Raw genomic sequence first — 19,632 nt, forward strand, 5'->3', positions numbered from 1 at the left:
TTGCGGCTGCGGGTGGGAGTGGACTCACATGTTGCGGCTGCGGGTGGGAGTGGACACACATGTTGCGGCTGCGGGCGGGAGTGGACACACATGTTGCTGGTGCGGGTGGGAGTGGACTCACATGTTGCGGCTGCGGGTGGGAGTGGACACACATGTTGCGGCTGCGGGTGGGAGTGGACTCACATGTAGCGGCTGCGGGTTGGAGTGGACACACATGTTGTGGCTGCGGGTGGGAGTGGACACACATGTTGCGGCTGCGGGTTGGAGTGGACACACATGTTGCGGCTGCGGGTGGGAGTGGACTCACATGTTGTGGGTGCAGGCGGGAGTGGACACACATGTTGTGGGTGCAGGCGGGTGCGGGCGGGAGTGGACACACATGTTGTGGGTGCAGGCGGGAGTGGACACACATGTTGTGGGTGCGGGTGGGAGTGGACACACATGTTGGGGCTGCGGGCGGGAGTGGACACACATGTTGCAGGTGCTGGCGGGAGTGGACTCACATGTTGCGGCTGCGGGTGGGAGTGGACTCACATGTTGCGGCTGCGGGTGGGAGTGGACACACATGTTGCGGCTGCGGGTGGGAGTGGACACACATGTTGCGGGTGGGAGTGGACACACATGTTGGGGCTGCAGGCTTGAGTGGACACACATGTTGCGGCTGCGGGTGGGAGTGGACTCACATGTTGTGGGTGCAGGCGGGAGTGGACACACATGTTGGGGCTGCGGGCAGGAGTGGACACACATGTTGGGGCTGCGGGTGGGAGTGGACACACATGTTGTGGGTGCAGGCGGGTGCGGGCGGGAGTGGACACACATGTTGTGGGTGCAGGCGGGAGTGGACACACATGTTGCGGCTGCGGGTGGGAGTGGACACACATGTTGTGGCTGCGGGTGGGAGTGGACTCACATGTTGTGGGTGCGGGTGGGAGTGGACACACATGTTGTGGCTGCGGGTGGGAGTGGACTCACATGTTGTGGGTGCGGGTGGGAGTAGACACACATGTTGCGGCTGCGGGTGGGAGTGGACACACATGTTGCGGGTGCGGGTGGGAGTGGACACACATGTTGCGGCTGCGGGTGGGAGTGGACTCACATGTTGTGGCTGCGGGTGGGAGTGGACTCACATGTTGTGGGTGCGGGTGGGAGTAGACACACATGTTGCGGCTGCGGGTGGGAGTGGACACACATGTTGCGGCTGCGGGTGGGAGTGGACTCACATGTTGTGGCTGCGGGTGGGAGTGGACTCACATATTGCGCCAGCGGGCTTGAGTAGACTCACATGTTGCGGCTGCGGGTGGGAGTGGACACACATGTTGCAGGTGCGGGCGGGAGTGGACACACATGTTGCGGCTGCGGGTGGGAGTGGACTCACATGTTGTGGGTGCGGGTAGGAGTGGACACACATGTTGGGGCTGCGGGTGGGAGTGGACACACATGTTGTGGGTGCAGGCGGGTGCGGGCGGGAGTGGACACACATGTTGTGGGTGCAGGCGGGAGTGGACACACATGTTGCGGCTGCGGGTGGGAGTGGACACACATGTTGTGGCTGCGGGTGGGAGTGGACTCACATGTTGTGGGTGCGGGTGGGAGTGGACACACATGTTGTGGCTGCGGGTGGGAGTGGACTCACATGTTGTGGGTGCGGGTGGGAGTAGACACACATGTTGCGGCTGCGGGTGGGAGTGGACACACATGTTGCGGGTGCGGGTGGGAGTGGACACACATGTTGCGGCTGCGGGTGGGAGTGGACTCACATGTTGTGGCTGCGGGTGGGAGTGGACTCACATGTTGTGGGTGCGGGTGGGAGTAGACACACATGTTGCGGCTGCGGGTGGGAGTGGACACACATGTTGCGGCTGCGGGTGGGAGTGGACTCACATGTTGTGGCTGCGGGTGGGAGTGGACTCACATATTGCGCCAGCGGGCTTGAGTAGACTCACATGTTGCGGCTGCGGGTGGGAGTGGACACACATGTTGCAGGTGCGGGCGGGAGTGGACACACATGTTGCGGCTGCGGGTGGGAGTGGACTCACATGTTGCGGCTGCGGGTGGGAGTGGACACACATGTTGCAGGTGCGGGCGGGAGTGGACACACATGTTGCGGCTGCGGGTGGGAGTGGACTCACATGTTGCGGGTGCGGGTGGGAGTGGACACACATGTTGCGGCTGCGGGTGGGAGTGGACTCACATGTTGTGGCTGCGGGTGGGAGTGGACACACATGTTGAAGGTGCTGGCAGGAGTGGACTCACATGTTGTGACTGCGGGCGGGAGTGGACACACATGTTGCGGGTGCGGGTGGGAGTGGACACACATGTTGCGGCTGCGGTTGGGAGTGGACACACATGTTGCGGCTGCGGGTGGGAGTGGACTCACATGTTGCGGCTGCGGGTGGGAGTGGACACACATGTTGCGGCTGCGGGTGGGAGTGGACTCACATGTTGCGGCTGCGGGTGGGAGTGGACACACATGTTGCGGCTGCGGGTGGGAGTGGACTCACATGTTGGGGCTGTGGGTGGGAGTGGACACACATGTTGCGGCTGCGGGTGGGAGTGGACTCACATGTTGGGGCTGTGGGTGGGAGTGGACTCACATGTTGCGGCTGCGGGTGGGAGTGGACACACATGTTGCGGCTGCGGGTGGGAGTGGACACACATGTTGCGGCTGCGGGTGGGAGTGGACTCACATGTTGCGGCTGCGGGTGGGAGTGGACACACATGTTGCGGCTGCGGGTGGGAGTGGACTCACATGTTGTGGGTGCAGGCGGGAGTGGACACACATGTTGCGGCTGCGGGTGGGAGTGGACTCACATGTTGCGGCTGCGGGTGGGAGTGGACACACATGTTGCGGCTGCGGGTGGGAGTGGACTCACATGTAGCGGCTGCGGGTGGGAGTGGACACACATGTTGTGGCTGCGGGTGGGAGTGGACACACATGTTGGGGCTGCAGGCTTGAGTGGACACACATGTTGTGGATGCGGTTGGGAGTGGACTCACATGTTGTGGGTGCAGGCGGGAGTGGACTCACATGTAGCGGCTGCGGGTGGGAGTGGACACACATGTTGTGGGTGCAGGCGGGAGTGGACACACATGTTGGGGCTGCAGGCTTGAGTGGACACACATGTTGTGGATGCGGTTGGGAGTGGACTCACATGTTGTGGGTTCAGGCGGGAGTGGACACACATGTTGGGGCTGCGGGCGGGAGTGGACACACATGTTGCGGCTGCGGGTGGGAGTGGACTCACATGTTGCAGGTGCGGGCGGGAGTGGACTCACATGTTGTGGCTGCGGGTGGGAGTGGACTCACATGTTGCGGCTGCGGGTGGGAGTGGACACACATGTTGCGGCTGCGGGTGGGAGTGGACTCACATGTAGCGGCTGCGGGTTGGAGTGGACACACATGTTGTGGCTGCGGGTGGGAGTGGACACACATGTTGCGGCTGCGGGTTGGAGTGGACACACATGTTGCGGCTGCGGGTGGGAGTGGACTCACATGTTGTGGGTGCAGGCGGGAGTGGACACACATGTTGTGGGTGCAGGCGGGTGCGGGCGGGAGTGGACACACATGTTGTGGGTGCAGGCGGGAGTGGACACACATGTTGTGGGTGCGGGCGGGAGTGGACACACATGTTGGGGCTGCGGGCGGGAGTGGACACACATGTTGCAGGTGCTGGCGGGAGTGGACTCACATGTTGCGGCTGCGGGTGGGAGTGGACTCACATGTTGCGGCTGCGGGTGGGAGTGGACACACATGTTGCGGCTGCGGGTGGGAGTGGACACACATGTTGCGGGTGCGGGTGGGAGTGGACACACATGTTGGGGCTGCAGGCTTGAGTGGACACACATGTTGCGGCTGCGGGTGGGAGTGGACTCACATGTTGTGGGTGCAGGCGGGAGTGGACACACATGTTGGGGCTGCGGGCAGGAGTGGACACACATGTTGGGGCTGCGGGTGGGAGTGGACACACATGTTGTGGGTGCAGGCGGGTGCGGGCGGGAGTGGACACACATGTTGTGGGTGCAGGCGGGAGTGGACACACATGTTACGGCTGCGGGTGGGAGTGGACACACATGTTGTGGCTGCGGGTGGGAGTGGACTCACATGTTGTGGGTGCGGGTGGGAGTGGACACACATGTTGTGGCTGCGGGTGGGAGTGGACTCACATGTTGTGGGTGCGGGTGGGAGTAGACACACATGTTGCGGCTGCGGGTGGGAGTGGACACACATGTTGCGGGTGGGAGTGGACACACATGTTGCGGCTGCGGGTGGGAGTGGACTCACATGTTGTGGCTGCGGGTGGGAGTGGACTCACATGTTGTGGGTGCGGGTGGGAGTAGACACACATGTTGCGGCTGCGGGTGGGAGTGGACACACATGTTGCGGCTGCGGGTGGGAGTGGACTCACATGTTGTGGCTGCGGGTGGGAGTGGACTCACATATTGCGCCAGCGGGCTTGAGTAGACTCACATGTTGCGGCTGCGGGTGGGAGTGGACACACATGTTGCAGGTGCGGGCGGGAGTGGACACACATGTTGCGGCTGCGGGTGGGAGTGGACTCACATGTTGTGGGTGCGGGTGGGAGTGGACACACACGTTGCGGCTGCGGGTGGGAGTGGACTCACATGTTGCGCCTGCGGGCTTGAGTAGACTCACATGTTGCGGCTGCGGGTGGGAGTGGACACACATGTTGCAGGTGCGGGCGGGAGTGGACACACATGTTGCGGCTGCGGGTGGGAGTGGACTCACATGTTGCGGGTGCGGGTGGGAGTGGACACACATGTTGCGGCTGCGGGTGGGAGTGGACTCACATGTTGTGGCTGCGGGTGGGAGTGGACTCACATGTTGTGGGTGCGGGTGGGAGTAGACACACATGTTGCGGCTGCGGGTGGGAGTGGACACACATGTTGCGGCTGCGGGTGGGAGTGGACTCACATGTTGTGGCTGCGGGTGGGAGTGGACTCACATATTGCGCCAGCGGGCTTGAGTAGACTCACATGTTGCGGCTGCGGGTGGGAGTGGACTCACATGTTGCAGGTGCGGGTGGGAGTGGACACACATGTTGCAGGTGCGGGCGGGAGTGGACACACATGTTGCGGCTGCGGGTGGGAGTTGACTCACATGTTGCGGGTGCGTGTGGGAGTGGACTCACATGTTGTGGGTGCGGGTGGGAGTGGACACACATGTTGCGGCTGCGGGTGGGAGTGGACACACATGTTGCGGCTGCGGGTTGGAGTGGACACACATGTTGCGGCTGCGGGTGGGAGTGGACACACATGTTGCAGGTGCCGGCGGGAGTGGACTCACATGTTGTGGCTGCGGGTGGGAGTGGACTCACATGTTGTGGCTGCGGGTGGGAGTGGACATACATGTTGTGGGTGCGGGTTGGAGTGGACACACATGTTGCGGCTGCGGGTGGGAGTGGACACACATGTTGCGGGTGCGGGTGGGGGTGGACACACATGTTGCGGCTGCGGGTGGGAGTGGACTCACATGTTGCGGGTGCGTGTGGGAGTGGACTCACATGTTGTGGGTGCGGGTGGGAGTGGACACACATGTTGCGGCTGCGGGTTGGAGTGGACACACATGTTGCGGCTGCGGGTGGGAGTGGACAATCATGTTGCAGGTGCCGGCGGGAGTGGACTCACATGTTGTGGCTGCGGGTGGGAGTGGACACACATGTTGCGGGTGCGGGTGGGAGTGGACACACATGTTGTGGGTGCGGGTTGGAGTGGACACACATGTTGCGGCTGCGGGCGGGAGTGGACACACATGTTGCGGCTGCGGTTGGGAGTGGACTCACATGTTGTGGGTGCGGGTGGGAGTGGACACCCATGTTGCGGCTGCGGGTGGGAGTGGACTCACATGTTGTGGCTGCGGCTGGGAGTGGACACACATGTTGTGGGTGCGGGTTGGAGTGGACACACATGTTGCGGCTGCGGGTGGGAGTGGACACACATGTTGTGGCTGCGGCTGGGAGTGGACACACATGTTGTGGGTGCGGGTTGGAGTGGACACACATGTTGCGGCTGCGGGTGGGAGTGGACACACATGTTGTGGCTGCGGCTGGGAGTGGACACACATGTTGTGGGTGCGGGTTGGAGTGGACACACATGTTGCGGCTGCGGGTGGGAGTGGACTCACATGTTGTGGCTGCGGCTGGGAGTGGACACACATGTTGTGGGTGCGGGTTGGAGTGGACACACATGTTGCGGCTGCGGGTGGGAGTGGACACACATGTTGCGGGTGCGGTTGGGAGTGGACTCACATGTTGTGGGTGCGGGTGGGAGTGGACACCCATGTTGCGGCTGCGGGTGGGAGTGTACACACATGTTGCGGGTGCGGGTGGGAGTGGACTCACATGTTGCGCCTGCGGGCTTGAGTAGACTCACATGTTGCGGCTGCGGGTGGGAGTGGACACACATGTTGCGGCTGTGGGTGGGAGTGGACTCACATGTTGTGGCTGCGGGTGGGAGTTGACTCACATGTTGTGGCTGCGGGTGGGAGTGGACACACATGTTGTGGGTGCGGGTTGGAGTGGACACACATGTTGCGGCTGCGGGTGGGAGTGGACACACATGTTGCGGGTGCGGGTGGGAGTGGACACACATGTTGCGGCTGCGGGTGGGAGTTGACTCACATGTTGCGGGTGCGTGTGGGAGTGGACTCACATGTTGCGGCTGCGGGTTGGAGTGGACACACATGTTGCAGGTGCCGGCGGGAGTGGACTCACATGTTGTGGCTGCGGGTGGGAGTGGACTCACATGTTGTGGCTGCGGGTGGGAGTGGACACACATGTTGTGGGTGCGGGTTGGAGTGGACACACATGTTGCGGCTGCGGGTGGGAGTGGACACACATGTTGCGGGTGCGGTTGGGAGTGGACTCACATGTTGTGGGTGCGGGTGGGAGTGGACACCCATGTTGCGGCTGCGGGTGGGAGTGTACACACATGTTGCGGGTGCGGATGGGAGTGGACTCACATGTTGCGCCTGCGGGCTTGAGTAGACTCACATGTTGCGGCTGCGGGTGGGAGTGGACACACATGTTGCGGCTGTGGGTGGGAGTGGACACACATGTTGCAGGTGCGGGCGGGAGTGGACTCACATGTTGCGGGTGCAGGCGGGAGTGGACTCACATGTTGCGGGTGCGGGTGGGAGTGGACACACATGTTGCAGCTGCGGGTGGGAGTGGACTCACATGTTGTGGCTGCGGGTGGGAGTGGACACACATGTTGCAGGTGCGGGTGGGAGTGGACACACATGTTGCGGGTGCGGGTGGGAGTGGACACACATGTTGCGGCTGCGGTTGGGAGTGGACACACATGTTGCGGCTGCGGGTGGGAGTGGACTCACATGTTGCGGCTGCGGGTGGGAGTGGACACACATGTTGCGGCTGCGGGTGGGAGTGGACTCACATGTTGCGGCTGCGGGTGGGAGTGGACACACATGTTGCGGCTGCGGGTGGGAGTGGACTCACATGTTGCGGCTGCGGGTGGGAGTGGACACACATGTTGTGGGTGCGGGTTGGAGTGGACACACATGTTGCGGCTGCGGGTGGGAGTGGACACACATGTTGCGGGTGCGGTTGGGAGTGGACTCACATGTTGTGGGTGCGGGTGGGAGTGGACACCCATGTTGCGGCTGCGGGTGGGAGTGTACACACATGTTGCGGGTGCGGATGGGAGTGGACTCACATGTTGCGCCTGCGGGCTTGAGTAGACTCACATGTTGCGGCTGCGGGTGGGAGTGGACACACATGTTGCGGCTGTGGGTGGGAGTGGACACACATGTTGCAGGTGCGGGCGGGAGTGGACTCACATGTTGCGGGTGCAGGCGGGAGTGGACTCACATGTTGCGGGTGCGGGTGGGAGTGGACACACATGTTGCAGCTGCGGGTGGGAGTGGACTCATATGTTGTGGCTGCGGGTGGGAGTGGACACACATGTTGCAGCTGCGGGTGGGAGTGGACTCACATGTTGTGGCTGCGGGTGGGAGTGGACACACATGTTGCGGCTGCGGGTGGGAGTGGACACACATGTTGAAGGTGCTGGCGGGAGTGGACTCACATGTTGTGGCTGCGGGCGGGAGTGGACACACATGTTGCGGGTGCGGGTGGGAGTGGACACACATGTTGCGGCTGCGGTTGGGAGTGGACACACATGTTGCGGCTGCGGGTGGGAGTGGACTCACATGTTGCGGCTGCGGGTGGGAGTGGACACACATGTTGCGGCTGCGGGTGGGAGTGGACTCACATGTTGCGGCTGCGGGTGGGAGTGGACACACATGTTGCGGCTGCGGGTGGGAGTGGACTCACATGTTGGGGCTGTGGGTGGGAGTGGACACACATGTTGCGGCTGCGGGTGGGAGTGGACTCACATGTTGGGGCTGTGGGTGGGAGTGGACTCACATGTTGCGGCTGCGGGTGGGAGTGGACACACATGTTGCGGCTGCGGGTGGGAGTGGACACACATGTTGCGGCTGCGGGTGGGAGTGGACTCACATGTTGCGGCTGCGGGTGGGAGTGGACACACATGTTGCGGCTGCGGGTGGGAGTGGACTCACATGTTGTGGGTGCAGGCGGGAGTGGACACACATGTTGCGGCTGCGGGTGGGAGTGGACTCACATGTTGCGGCTGCGGGTGGGAGTGGACACACATGTTGCGGCTGCGGGTGGGAGTGGACTCACATGTAGCGGCTGCGGGTGGGAGTGGACACACATGTTGTGGCTGCGGGTGGGAGTGGACACACATGTTGGGGCTGCAGGCTTGAGTGGACACACATGTTGTGGATGCGGTTGGGAGTGGACTCACATGTTGTGGGTGCAGGCGGGAGTGGACTCACATGTAGCGGCTGCGGGTGGGAGTGGACACACATGTTGTGGGTGCAGGCGGGAGTGGACACACATGTTGGGGCTGCAGGCTTGAGTGGACACACATGTTGTGGATGCGGTTGGGAGTGGACTCACATGTTGTGGGTTCAGGCGGGAGTGGACACACATGTTGGGGCTGCGGGCGGGAGTGGACACACATGTTGGGGCTGCGGGTGGGAGTGGACACACATGTTGCGGCTGCGGGTGGGAGTGGACTCACATGTTGCAGGTGCGGGCGGGAGTGGACTCACATGTTGTGGCTGCGGGTGGGAGTGGACTCACATGTTGTGGGTGCGGGTGGGAGTGGACACACATGTTGCAGGGGCGGTTGGGAGTGGACTCACATGTTGTGGCTGCGGGTGGGAGTGGACACACATGTTGTGGGTGCGGGTGGGAGTGGACACACATGTTGTGGGTGCGGGTGGGAGTGGACACACATGTTGTGGCTGCGGGTGGGAGTGGACACACATGTTGTGGCTGCGGGTGGGAGTGGACACAGATGTTGCGGCTGTGGGTGGGAGTGGACTCACATGTTGTGGCTGCGGGTGGGAGTGGACTCACATGTTGTGGCTGCGGGTGGGAGTGGACACACATGTTGTGGGTGCGGGTGGGAGTGGACACACATGTTGTGGCTGCGGGTGGGAGTGGACACACATGTTGGGGCTGCGGGCGGGAGTGGACACACATGTTGGGGCTGCGGGTGGGAGTGGACACACATGTTGTGGGTGCAGGCGGGTGCGGGCGGGAGTGGACACACATGTTGTGGGTGCAGGCGGGAGTGGACTCACATGTTGCGGCTGCGGGTGGGAGTGGACACACATGTTGCGGGTGCGGGTGGGAGTGGACACACATGTTGTGGGTGCAGGCGGGTGCGGGCGGGAGTGGACACACATGTTGTGGGTGCAGGCGGGAGTGGACTCACATGTTGCAGGTGCGGGCGGGAGTGGACACACATGTTGTGGGTGCAGGCGGGTGCGGGCGGGAGTGGACTCACATGTTGCGGCTGCGGGTGGGAGTGGACTCACATGTTGCAGGTGCGGGCGGGAGTGGACTCACATGTTGTGGCTGCGGGTGGGAGTGGACTCACATGTTGTGGGTGCGGGTGGGAGTGGACACACATGTTGCAGGGGCGGTTGGGAGTGGACACACATGTTGTGGCTGCGGGTGGGAGTGGACACACATGTTGTGGGTGCGGGTGGGAGTGGACACACATGTTGTGGCTGCGGGTGGGAGTGGACACAGATGTTGCGGCTGTGGGTGGGAGTGGACTCACATGTTGTGGCTGCGGGTGGGAGTGAACTCACATGTTGTGGCTGCGGGTGGGAGTGGACACACATGTTGTGGCTGCGGGTGGGAGTGGACACAGATGTTGCGGCTGTGGGTGGGAGTGGACTCACATGTTGTGGCTGCGGGTGGGAGTGGACTCACATGTTGTGGCTGCGGGTGGGAGTGGACACACATGTTGTGGGTGCGGGTGGGAGTGGACACACATGTTGTGGCTGCGGGTGGGAGTGGACACACATGTTGGGGCTGCGGGCGGGAGTGGACACACATGTTGGGGCTGCGGGTGGGAGTGGACACACATGTTGTGGGTGCAGGCGGGTGCGGGCGGGAGTGGACACACATGTTGTGGGTGCAGGCGGGAGTGGACTCACATGTTGCGGCTGCGGGTGGGAGTGGACACACATGTTGCGGGTGCGGGTGGGAGTGGACACACATGTTGCGGCTGCGGGTGGGAGTAGACACACATGTTGCAGGTGCGGGCGGGAGTGGACTCACATGTTGTGGCTGCGGGTGGGAGTGGACTCACATGTTGTGGCTGCGGGTGGGAGTGGACTCACATGTTGTGGGTGCGGGTGGGAGTGGACACACATGTTGCAGGGGCGGTTGGGAGTGGACACACATGTTGTGGCTGCGGGTGGGAGTGGACACAGATGTTGCGGCTGTGGGTGGGAGTGGACTCACATGTTGTGGCTGCGGGTGGGAGTGGACACACATGTTGTGGGTGCGGGTGGGAGTGGACTCACATGTTGTGGCTGCGGGTGGGAGTGGACACACATGTTGTGGGTGCGGGTGGGAGTGGACTCACATGTTGTGGCTGCGGGTGGGAGTGGACACACATGTTGTGGGTGCGGGTGGGAGTGGACACACATGTTGTGGCTGCGGGTGGGAGTGGACTCACATGTTGTGGCTGCGGGTGGGAGTGGACTCACATGTTGTGGCTGCGGTTGGGAGTGGACACACATGTTGTGGCTGCGGGTGGGAGTGGACACACATGTTGCGGCTGTGGGTTGGAGTGGACTCACATGTTGCGGGTGCGGGTGGGAGTGGACACACATGTTTTGCAGCAAATTTTCAGTTAACTTTATAAGACGTTGCTGAACCTTGGAGCTCCCATCACTTTTTTTTGTTTTATGAAAAAAAGCCTTAAACATGTTCTATTATCTGAAAATCTGTTTAATAAACATATGCTTAAAGGTATTTAAACAAATTTAAGTGTTGGAGTTTGTATTATTCAAAATTTTGATGCCAATATTTTCACTTTTACTGCAAATGAATATTGGCTCCAAATATCGGTTATTGGCCTTCTTGACTACTAATAATCGCCCCTGAAAAAACCATATTGGTCGATCTCTAATATATATGTACGTATATTATGTTTATGTTTTTAACACTAGTAACAAAAAGGAAGAAGCAGCCTGATTGGATGCTAAACAGCCAATCAGGAAACCAGAGTTGACGTTGCTAGGTTGCGCCTATAGCAACAGCATAGCAATAAACAGAAACATGAGTTTTTTTCTTTTGTGTGTTTTAATGACAAGGAATCATTTACAATAATAAAACCCATAGACAATTGAAAAAAGAAATTAAAAAAAAGTTAAATAAAATAGAGACAATACTGAAATTTTTTTCGCTCCTCTTGAACTACTAATAATCACCTTATTTCTCCCTATAATTTACACATCTTGCATAGTTAACTCTATCCCATACTTGTTATATTCTAACACTCACTCTTACAGATCTTTAGTCTTTATTTTTCACTTTTTAGCGGTGTGTCTGGTTCTCTAGCTTAGCATGGCTACCAGTTCTCTTCCTCCATCTCCTGCTTTCACCTCCTCCGTGTGTCAGATGTTTAGTTACTCCTCTGCCTCCTTTAGTGGTAATGGTACATGTAACAAATGTAGTCTTTTTGTAGTTTTGGAGGCGAGGTTATCTGAATTGGAAGCTCGGCTCTGCACTGTTGAAAACCACCTGATAGCGAGCCAGGCCCCTTCAGTCAGTGCGGAGCCACCTAGCGTAGCTAGCTCTGTTAGTCATCCCCGAGCAGATCCCGAGCAGCCGGGACTTAAGAGTGGCTGGGTGACTGTCAGGAAGAGGAGTCATAGTCCTAAAGTCAAGCCCGTGGTTCACCATCAACCTGTCCACGTTTCAAATAGATTTTCCCCACTCAGCGACACACCCGCTGAGGACAAAACCCTGGTAATTGGCAGCTCTATAGTCAGAAACGTGGCATTAGCGACACCAGCGACCATAGTCAAATGCATTCCAGGGGCCAGAGCGGGCGACATAGAATCCTGTTTAAAACTGCTGGCTAAGGATAAGCGGAAATACGGTAAAATAGTTATTCACGTCGGCGGTAATGACACCCGGTTACGCCAATCGGAGGTCACTAAAATTAATGTTGCATCGGTGTGTAATTTTGCCAAAACAATGTCGGACACCGTAGTTTTCTCTGGACCCCTGCCAAATCTGACCAGCTATGACATGTGTGTGAGTGGGGTGAATGCGGCATGTAGTGAAGCGCTTTGAGTGGTCAGTTAGAGTAGAAAAGCGCTATACAAGTACGAGTCCATTTACCTTAGTTTATTTATTGTATAAGGTAAGTTTCATAGCCTTGTGTGTTCCTCAATTTTTAAGGAGAGATTTTCGTTTTAACCTGTCATAGTCGCCCCCGTTAAAGGAGAGCTTTAAATTAAAGTTAAAGTTTCATAGAGCCTCTGTTTTGGAAGAGTGCATCTTTTGTTTTATTCTGCCGCATTAGGAGAGCGTGTTTTTGTTTTGTTAACTATTCTTAGCTTTTCTGTTTTCCTCCCAGTGTGGAGAGTTTTATGTTTTGTAAATTTCATAGCTGCGCTCCTTCTCCACGATAGATACGGAGGAGAGCACTTAGGAGTTTAATAGACCGTTTCTTTTGCACTGCCAGGAGATCGCCCTGCATTGCCGTGCGTGTGTTTATTATAATAAACCTTCTGAACCCAGAGACCCTGCATCTGTGTCCTAAGTCCCTCGATGTACCTGACAAGCTGTGAGTGATATCTGTAATAACAATTATTAATGAAGCCAGCATGCAAAAGACGCATGGGCTCTGTGGAGAGCTCCGCTCCAGCTGGCTGCTGTTACAGGTCACTGACACTGTATTTCTGCTTAATCTAACATATTTCAAACTCATCCGATTTACATTAATACCTGTATTTTGATATTTGAAATTTCAGGGGATTTTTAAAATAGATTATTAAAGTTGGTTTTGCGAAGTTGTGGAGTTCCTCTAATAGGCTATTAAAGGAATCGTCGGAATGGCGGGATGCAGGCCCGCGTTAAAGCACCACAGGCCCCGGGGCTAACCACTTTCTCAAGGCCCTCCACACCACCGCCACCGGGAATACATATGTCATGATTCCTGTATACTTTTAATTTTATAACTTGTCTTGTGATTTCCGGTTTTATTTTGGAAATTAACTTCTCCTCTCGTTTCAGCTAACTTGCTTTTCCTCCCGTGTCTTGCCTCTGCGTGTCTCCCCTGATTACCCAAGTGTTTCCACCTGTTCCGCTTGGATCCTCATGTGTACATAGTCTTTGTCTTCCCTTGTCTCGTTGCCAGTGTGTCGTACCTTACAGTCTTCACCCTGGCCTCAGAAAACCTCTTGTTGTTCTGAAAAACCCAGATTCTTGACCATTGCGGTACCTTGTGTTTTGACCCCTTGGTGGATTCCTGAAGTCGAACGTTTCTCCTTCAGACTTTCTTTTGGTAAATGTTTTTGTGATTATCTCAGCTTAGCTTTTGAGTAAATGTTCATAGTAATTTTTTGTGTGGAAGCTCGTTTTCTGTTCTTTGTTTAATCTTGTAGTGCCTCCAATAGAAGGAGAGATTTTCTTTGTTCACCTCTTTAGAAGAGAGTGTGAAATTTAAAGTAATAATCTTTTATAGAATTATTTTCTGTTTTCCTCCGAGAGTGGAGAGACGCCTTTTTTTCTTGAGCCTTGCGTTACGCCCCTTACGTCCTCGGTTCCCAGGGCTTGAGCCCCAGTAAACCACTTCATCCACACGCCCCCCTGCAGCACAGTTTATTTACTCCTTTCTCTGTGACAGTCGGCTAACTTCACACAGAGTTTGCTGCTGCTAGTTTTGTGCAACATGGCAGGATATTTATCAGATTTTGACAACGTGAACGACGACTTTGAGTAAGATGGACGTTCTTACCAGAATGAATGAGCTGTGCTGCAGCCGTGTGTTGATGAAGTGGTCCCAGTAGAGTGCCTGTGTAGAAAAGACCCAGGCCACCAGCAGCCCCCACGGAGCACAGAACACAGGAAGCCCATCGCAGGGGCAACCACGCATCCACCCAGAAGGCTGCAGAGGAAGCCCCCGGACAGAGCCCCCATAAGCATAGGGCAGAGGGCCCCCGGGAGCCAGGGGCAACAGCCCACCGACCCCGCCAGGCCCCAGCTGCGCAGACATGGGCTGTGCACCGGACCCGGGCCCCAGGAGCCCGAGCGCCCCCAAACCCCCCCTGGCAGAGGCCCCACCCAATACCCAGGAGGGCCAAGCGCCCCAGACAGCCACACAGTGGGTCAGCGCCTGCCCCAGCGCCCCTGGCCAAGTGCCCTGGGAGTCAAGACGTGCCCACAGGTGGGTGAAGTCGCGAGCAGCGGGGAGAGGCAACGCCGCCCCCCCATCGGGAGAAGCACAAGCAGGCCAGGCGACAGCAAGTCCCAGATCCAGGCCCAATCATTACCACACACACTTTCACGTCCCATACATCCACACATCCACACGTCCTCCCTCCCTCGACTCCGCTGGGGTGTAGCGCAGCGGGCACACCTACTACTTATGCCTACTACTTATCACCAGTCGCAGCAGCCCTGGCCTGAGACCCACCATCACCCAGGCCCCCCCAAACAGGGGAAAAGCACCGCCCCTCCCCACCGCACGCCCCAAAACCCTAAAAAAAACAACCACCTGCGAATCGCGAGTTATCTAAATATCTTCCGAAGGACGCCGACTTTCACCAAACTGTAGATGAACGTATTTCATGCCAGAAATAAGGTCCAGGTTTAAAAATACCGGAGTTCCCCTTTAATTGGAGTAGATCTTCTGGTTTGGAAAGAACATCTCAGCACAATAGTTCTGAAAAAATTTGACACAAGAAACGAATAAAAAGCAGTTTTAGTCCAATTTATTTAATGTTTATTAATCACATCACTAATTAACAAGTAATCACAATAAAACACTTTTTTCCAACCAAACAATTAATGATAATGAAAAAAAAAACACATACACACACACACACACAAAGAGGAGGTTCTGCAAATTACAGAAAGTCTACACATCTCAGTTCTTTTCAGCAGACTCTGCAGGTACAGTAGGTGTTCATGAGCGGGTGTTAGACTGGTACAAGTCTGGTAGCGATAGGTGAAGCTCTATAATGCTCCTCAGACAGATTTCTGAAGAGCATCTATTACACAAGCCAGAACTGGCCGCAACAGTTGGTCTTCTTTAGCTCAAACCTAAACGCGCTCAGATCTCTCAGCGCAGGCTGCTTCTCGAACAGTGACAATAGCAGCAACTGCACATGCTTTCATGTGCAGTTCTCCCATATTACCAGGCAGCCTTGTGTCATTCAGAAGGACGAGATTCAGCCCAATTCAATTTTCTGCTTTTATCATGTGAACCTGCAGAGGCCACTGTCCACCAGCTTCACAGTTTCATCTCTTAACACTGGGCTTGCGGGCATCATATTGTCAGGTGCACTACAAATTCTGTTAAAAATGTCTTCAAAAAGCTTTATGTTGCCAGCTCAACAGTTCTGAATTATGCTGCCGGTACAGCATTTCAAATAAAAGCATTTTTCACACAACTTTAAGGACATTTTAAGTGTTGTGCTCAAGTTTATCTGCAAGACTAAGTCAGAATGCAATATGTTAAACTGGCTGCTGCAAACCACAAGTAAAGCCGCTTCAACCACAGGAACACGATAAACACATATACAAAAGTGTTGCATCTTCAGAACATTTTATCTCAAAAGACATTCTTTCACTTTAGTGGCCCTTTTCATATAAAAAAAATGTCAATTGCCATCATTATAATCAGAATAACAGCCATGATGAAACAAATCCTCCTCTTAAACTTTTAAAGCTATATGGAATCATGAGACCCCCCACTCTTTAACCGGTTGCTGCAGCTGTACTTTCTGTTCTTGAATTTAAGGGCATTAAAGAGAGCATCAGTAATAACTTATCTATATACATCCGTGTGCAATCCCAGTAATAGTGGCAAGTAAAGGCTAAAAGCAAAGCATGAATTTAGTTATGGACAGGCACATGGAAGCATTCAGCTAGAAAATAACCGCACAACAAAATTTTAGTATTTGATAAAAAATGCCCTTTTAGCAACACCATCATTTTAATGGGACATTTATTACAAGTTATTGCCCATTTATGTCAGGAAAAGATTTGAAGAAAACGCTTATGTAGTAATACTAATTCTGAGGGAATATGATGTGAAAAAAATGTTGAAATAAATAGAAAGCGGAAAAATGGGAAGGTTTCATGTCTTCATGCAAAACCTTATTCAGACTGAAGCCATGAAGGGTGGTTCTGCAGCTGGATATCACCTCGACTCTCTTTGAGATATTGTTGTTAAGGTGCAGTTTAGTTCTTATCAAAACTTTTACAAACCATGACTAAAGTTGGAACAGAAAATGTGTTTTATTATTTTGACGTTATTTCATGGAGCATTCAATAAAGCTGTGTTTGATTTGTCTGTGTTATCAATAGAATAAAAAATCTATTCACACTTCAAATGTTCAGTGAGCTGTTCACACAGGGTACCAGATTAGGCCAAAATCCTACTGAAATAAATAAAAAGAGATTTCTCTTAAAGCTACCCTGAGCTGTGCTAACCATGATCTTTTTCTAGCTTTTTAGCATCCATACGCTTCTTCTTTTGGTTTCACTGTGTTTTGGCTCTCAGTTTTTGTTCTGTGTCACAGCTCTGTTAATCCAACTGTCGGCTAACTGTCCTGCACCAGACGCGGTTAGCAGCTAGCTAGCAGGTGAAAACAGTGAAGCAGCTAAAGAAAGATATTTTCTAAGCAGCCTATGGAAACAAATGCTGAGTTAAAATGAAGGTGAATATTGAACTTGCACTGGTTAGATGGACATACACACAAAGTCTAAATTACACTTCATATGAGCTCATCTTGCTAGTATCTTCAATATTTAAGCTTAACATGTTTATATGCTTGGTATCAGTAACCAAAGTGATACTTGTGGTATTCTCATTGTTAAAGCAACTGAAATGTTAGTGATTTAACACGCTGATAGAGAGCAGAATCAGTTTGACAACGACAATAACAGCTGATATATCACTAAGGTATTACCCCACTAAAACAAAATTTAAAAAAAAAAAAATTATTTTATTTTTATTGAGTTGAAGCCATTTTATTGAATTTCAATAAAACTTATTTTAGAAGCGGGTTTATGTTCAAGCCACAATGTATAAAGCTGAGCAGTGGGATTTAATGGCTACACCTAACTAGCACTGTTTGTCCACTTCCATTGAAAATAAACTGCATGATATAAGAATGATACCGAACCACAACATTTTGAGTCACAATGCACACATGCTTTAAGCTCCGCATAAGAGTTATCTTATGCTATGTTATCTAGCCATGCATCATAAAGGGTTAGGAAGAGGAGGCAACGATTGCTACAAGAGAAGACACCGAGGTCACATCATGTCAAACTGCCAATACTCCAATAAGAGGAGAAACGACTGCATACTATTGGAGGTGTTTTAGAATTCAATTGAGGCTTTAGTGAACTGCCAAAAACATACCATCATGAACCTCACACTGAAATAAAGCAACAGTCATGGCAGCACAACTATGAATACAGCTTGATTTACAGTTTCCTTCAAATACCAGTTTTCTTCAGCGCTTTCATGTTGACTTTTCATCAACTATAACGTTTTGTCTCTGAGCAGTTTTAGGCATGAGACTGCATGACCCTCATTTACTGTGATTTTCAGGAAAGACGGACTGGAGGCACATATGAGACACAGCTCCTTCCACTTCAAAGACTGTCTGAGCTGCATCGTCTTCACCTCATCCTCAAAGCTTCAGCAGACTTCCTTTCTTCCATTTAAAAACATTTCATGTCTTTTGTACCTTCCTTGAGCCTTTCTTTTTAAATCCATCTAACCAAACCATCCTCAACATCCTGTATCGCTCTGAGTGTCATCTTTGTTCACTGTTTACGAAAAACCTGTGCGTGTTTCCAAGATTTTCTGACCACCTGTCATATTGCTTTCTTAGGAATTGTGAAATAATAAATGCAACCTAGGAGACAAAAAAGAAGAAAACTTTTGAGTTTGATGGAACAGATCCCAACAGCACACCAGTGCTGACTTTTACACTAATGTTGTCACTCAAACACATCACCACAAACACAGACAATAAAGAGTTTTAACAGCCTAAAATGGTTCAAACATCCTTCTTGGTGTCTAGCTTTTTTTTGTTTCTAAGCTTGTTTTCATGGTAAATGACAGCGAGGAGAGAGGAAGTGATATTGATGGACACTGTGTTACTTTGATGTTACAGAAACATGGTTACTGGGAACAAACAGACCCTAAAGTCACAAGGAGAGACGCTATAGAAGGCAGGGTTGACTCACAACAGGTTCCCACATACTGAGATGACAAATTAAATGACTGTTGCTTATGTTTGCAGGTGTGGAGAAGAAATATATATATATATATATATATAAATATATATATATGTATGGAGAGAAAGGGTCCACCACCAGGCTGTGAGTGAAAAGCATCCAGGTCAGCTGGTTGGAGAAGATGCAAATCAAACATATGGGAACACCTTGCTTTCCTTCACATAGACTGCCTCTCAGGCCCAAACACAGTCACTTCAGCCAAATATAGCAGGGTGGTGGTGGGAAGGGCGATAGGGCATGATGATGTGAGAGAAGAGCTACTTTCAGGATTCAGATAAAAGAGGTTTGATGGGGGTAAAACAAAGGTCAAGATCCCTTGACGGAGATGCTGCTGTCCTCCACCAGAACATGGAGCGAGGCGGAAGCCAGAGACCTAGTGACGGAGACACTGTGAGAAGGTGGGTGGTGGCTTTGGTGAAGAGAGCTGAAGGAAACATGTGGGTGGGGTCTGTTGCTGCGGTCTTGGGGGGCTGGCCAGGTGATGATGTCAGCTCCATGGTCCATGTGAGAGCGAGCATCCTCGCGGAAGTTGAGCTTGAAAGACTCAATCTGTAGCAGAGAGGTTGGAGGGGAGGAGGGGGAGTGAAGGTGAGGGAGAGAGAGAAAAATATACAGAAGACAAAAGGTGGGGAGGGGGAGGGAGAGACGTTGAGGGGGAAGTTGAAATGAGGAGGGCAGAGGGATAGCAGAATTAGATGCCTGCAAGATAAGAGGTCAAAGATTGATCAGGCGCATTGAAACTCAGAAAGCACAATAAAAA

The 19,632-nt window shown here is 53.9% G+C and overlaps 1 protein-coding gene across 8 annotated transcripts in view; it reads right to left on the reverse strand.

Moving 5' to 3' along the window:
- Nucleotides 1–15,307: 15,307 nt before the first annotated feature.
- LOC140284672 (uncharacterized) overlaps nucleotides 15,308–19,632 on the reverse strand; it is a 119,277-nt gene continuing 114,952 nt past the window's right edge. For 7 of the 8 annotated variants that reach the window (XM_072378611.1, XM_072378616.1, XM_072378614.1 and 4 more), the window contains one exon: nucleotides 15,308–19,571. In XM_072378611.1, the coding sequence (XP_072234712.1) occupies nucleotides 19,564–19,571 (8 nt within the window). In that variant the 3' untranslated portion in view covers nucleotides 15,308–19,563. The remainder of the gene's footprint in view (nucleotides 19,572–19,632) is intronic. The other variant, XM_072378610.1, reaches the window with a different exon arrangement.

This window comes from Leuresthes tenuis, unplaced genomic scaffold (genome assembly GCF_036924035.1).
Source record: "Leuresthes tenuis unplaced genomic scaffold, fLeuTen1.0.hap1 SCAF_24, whole genome shotgun sequence".
Taxonomy (NCBI): Eukaryota; Metazoa; Chordata; class Actinopteri; order Atheriniformes; family Atherinopsidae; genus Leuresthes; species Leuresthes tenuis.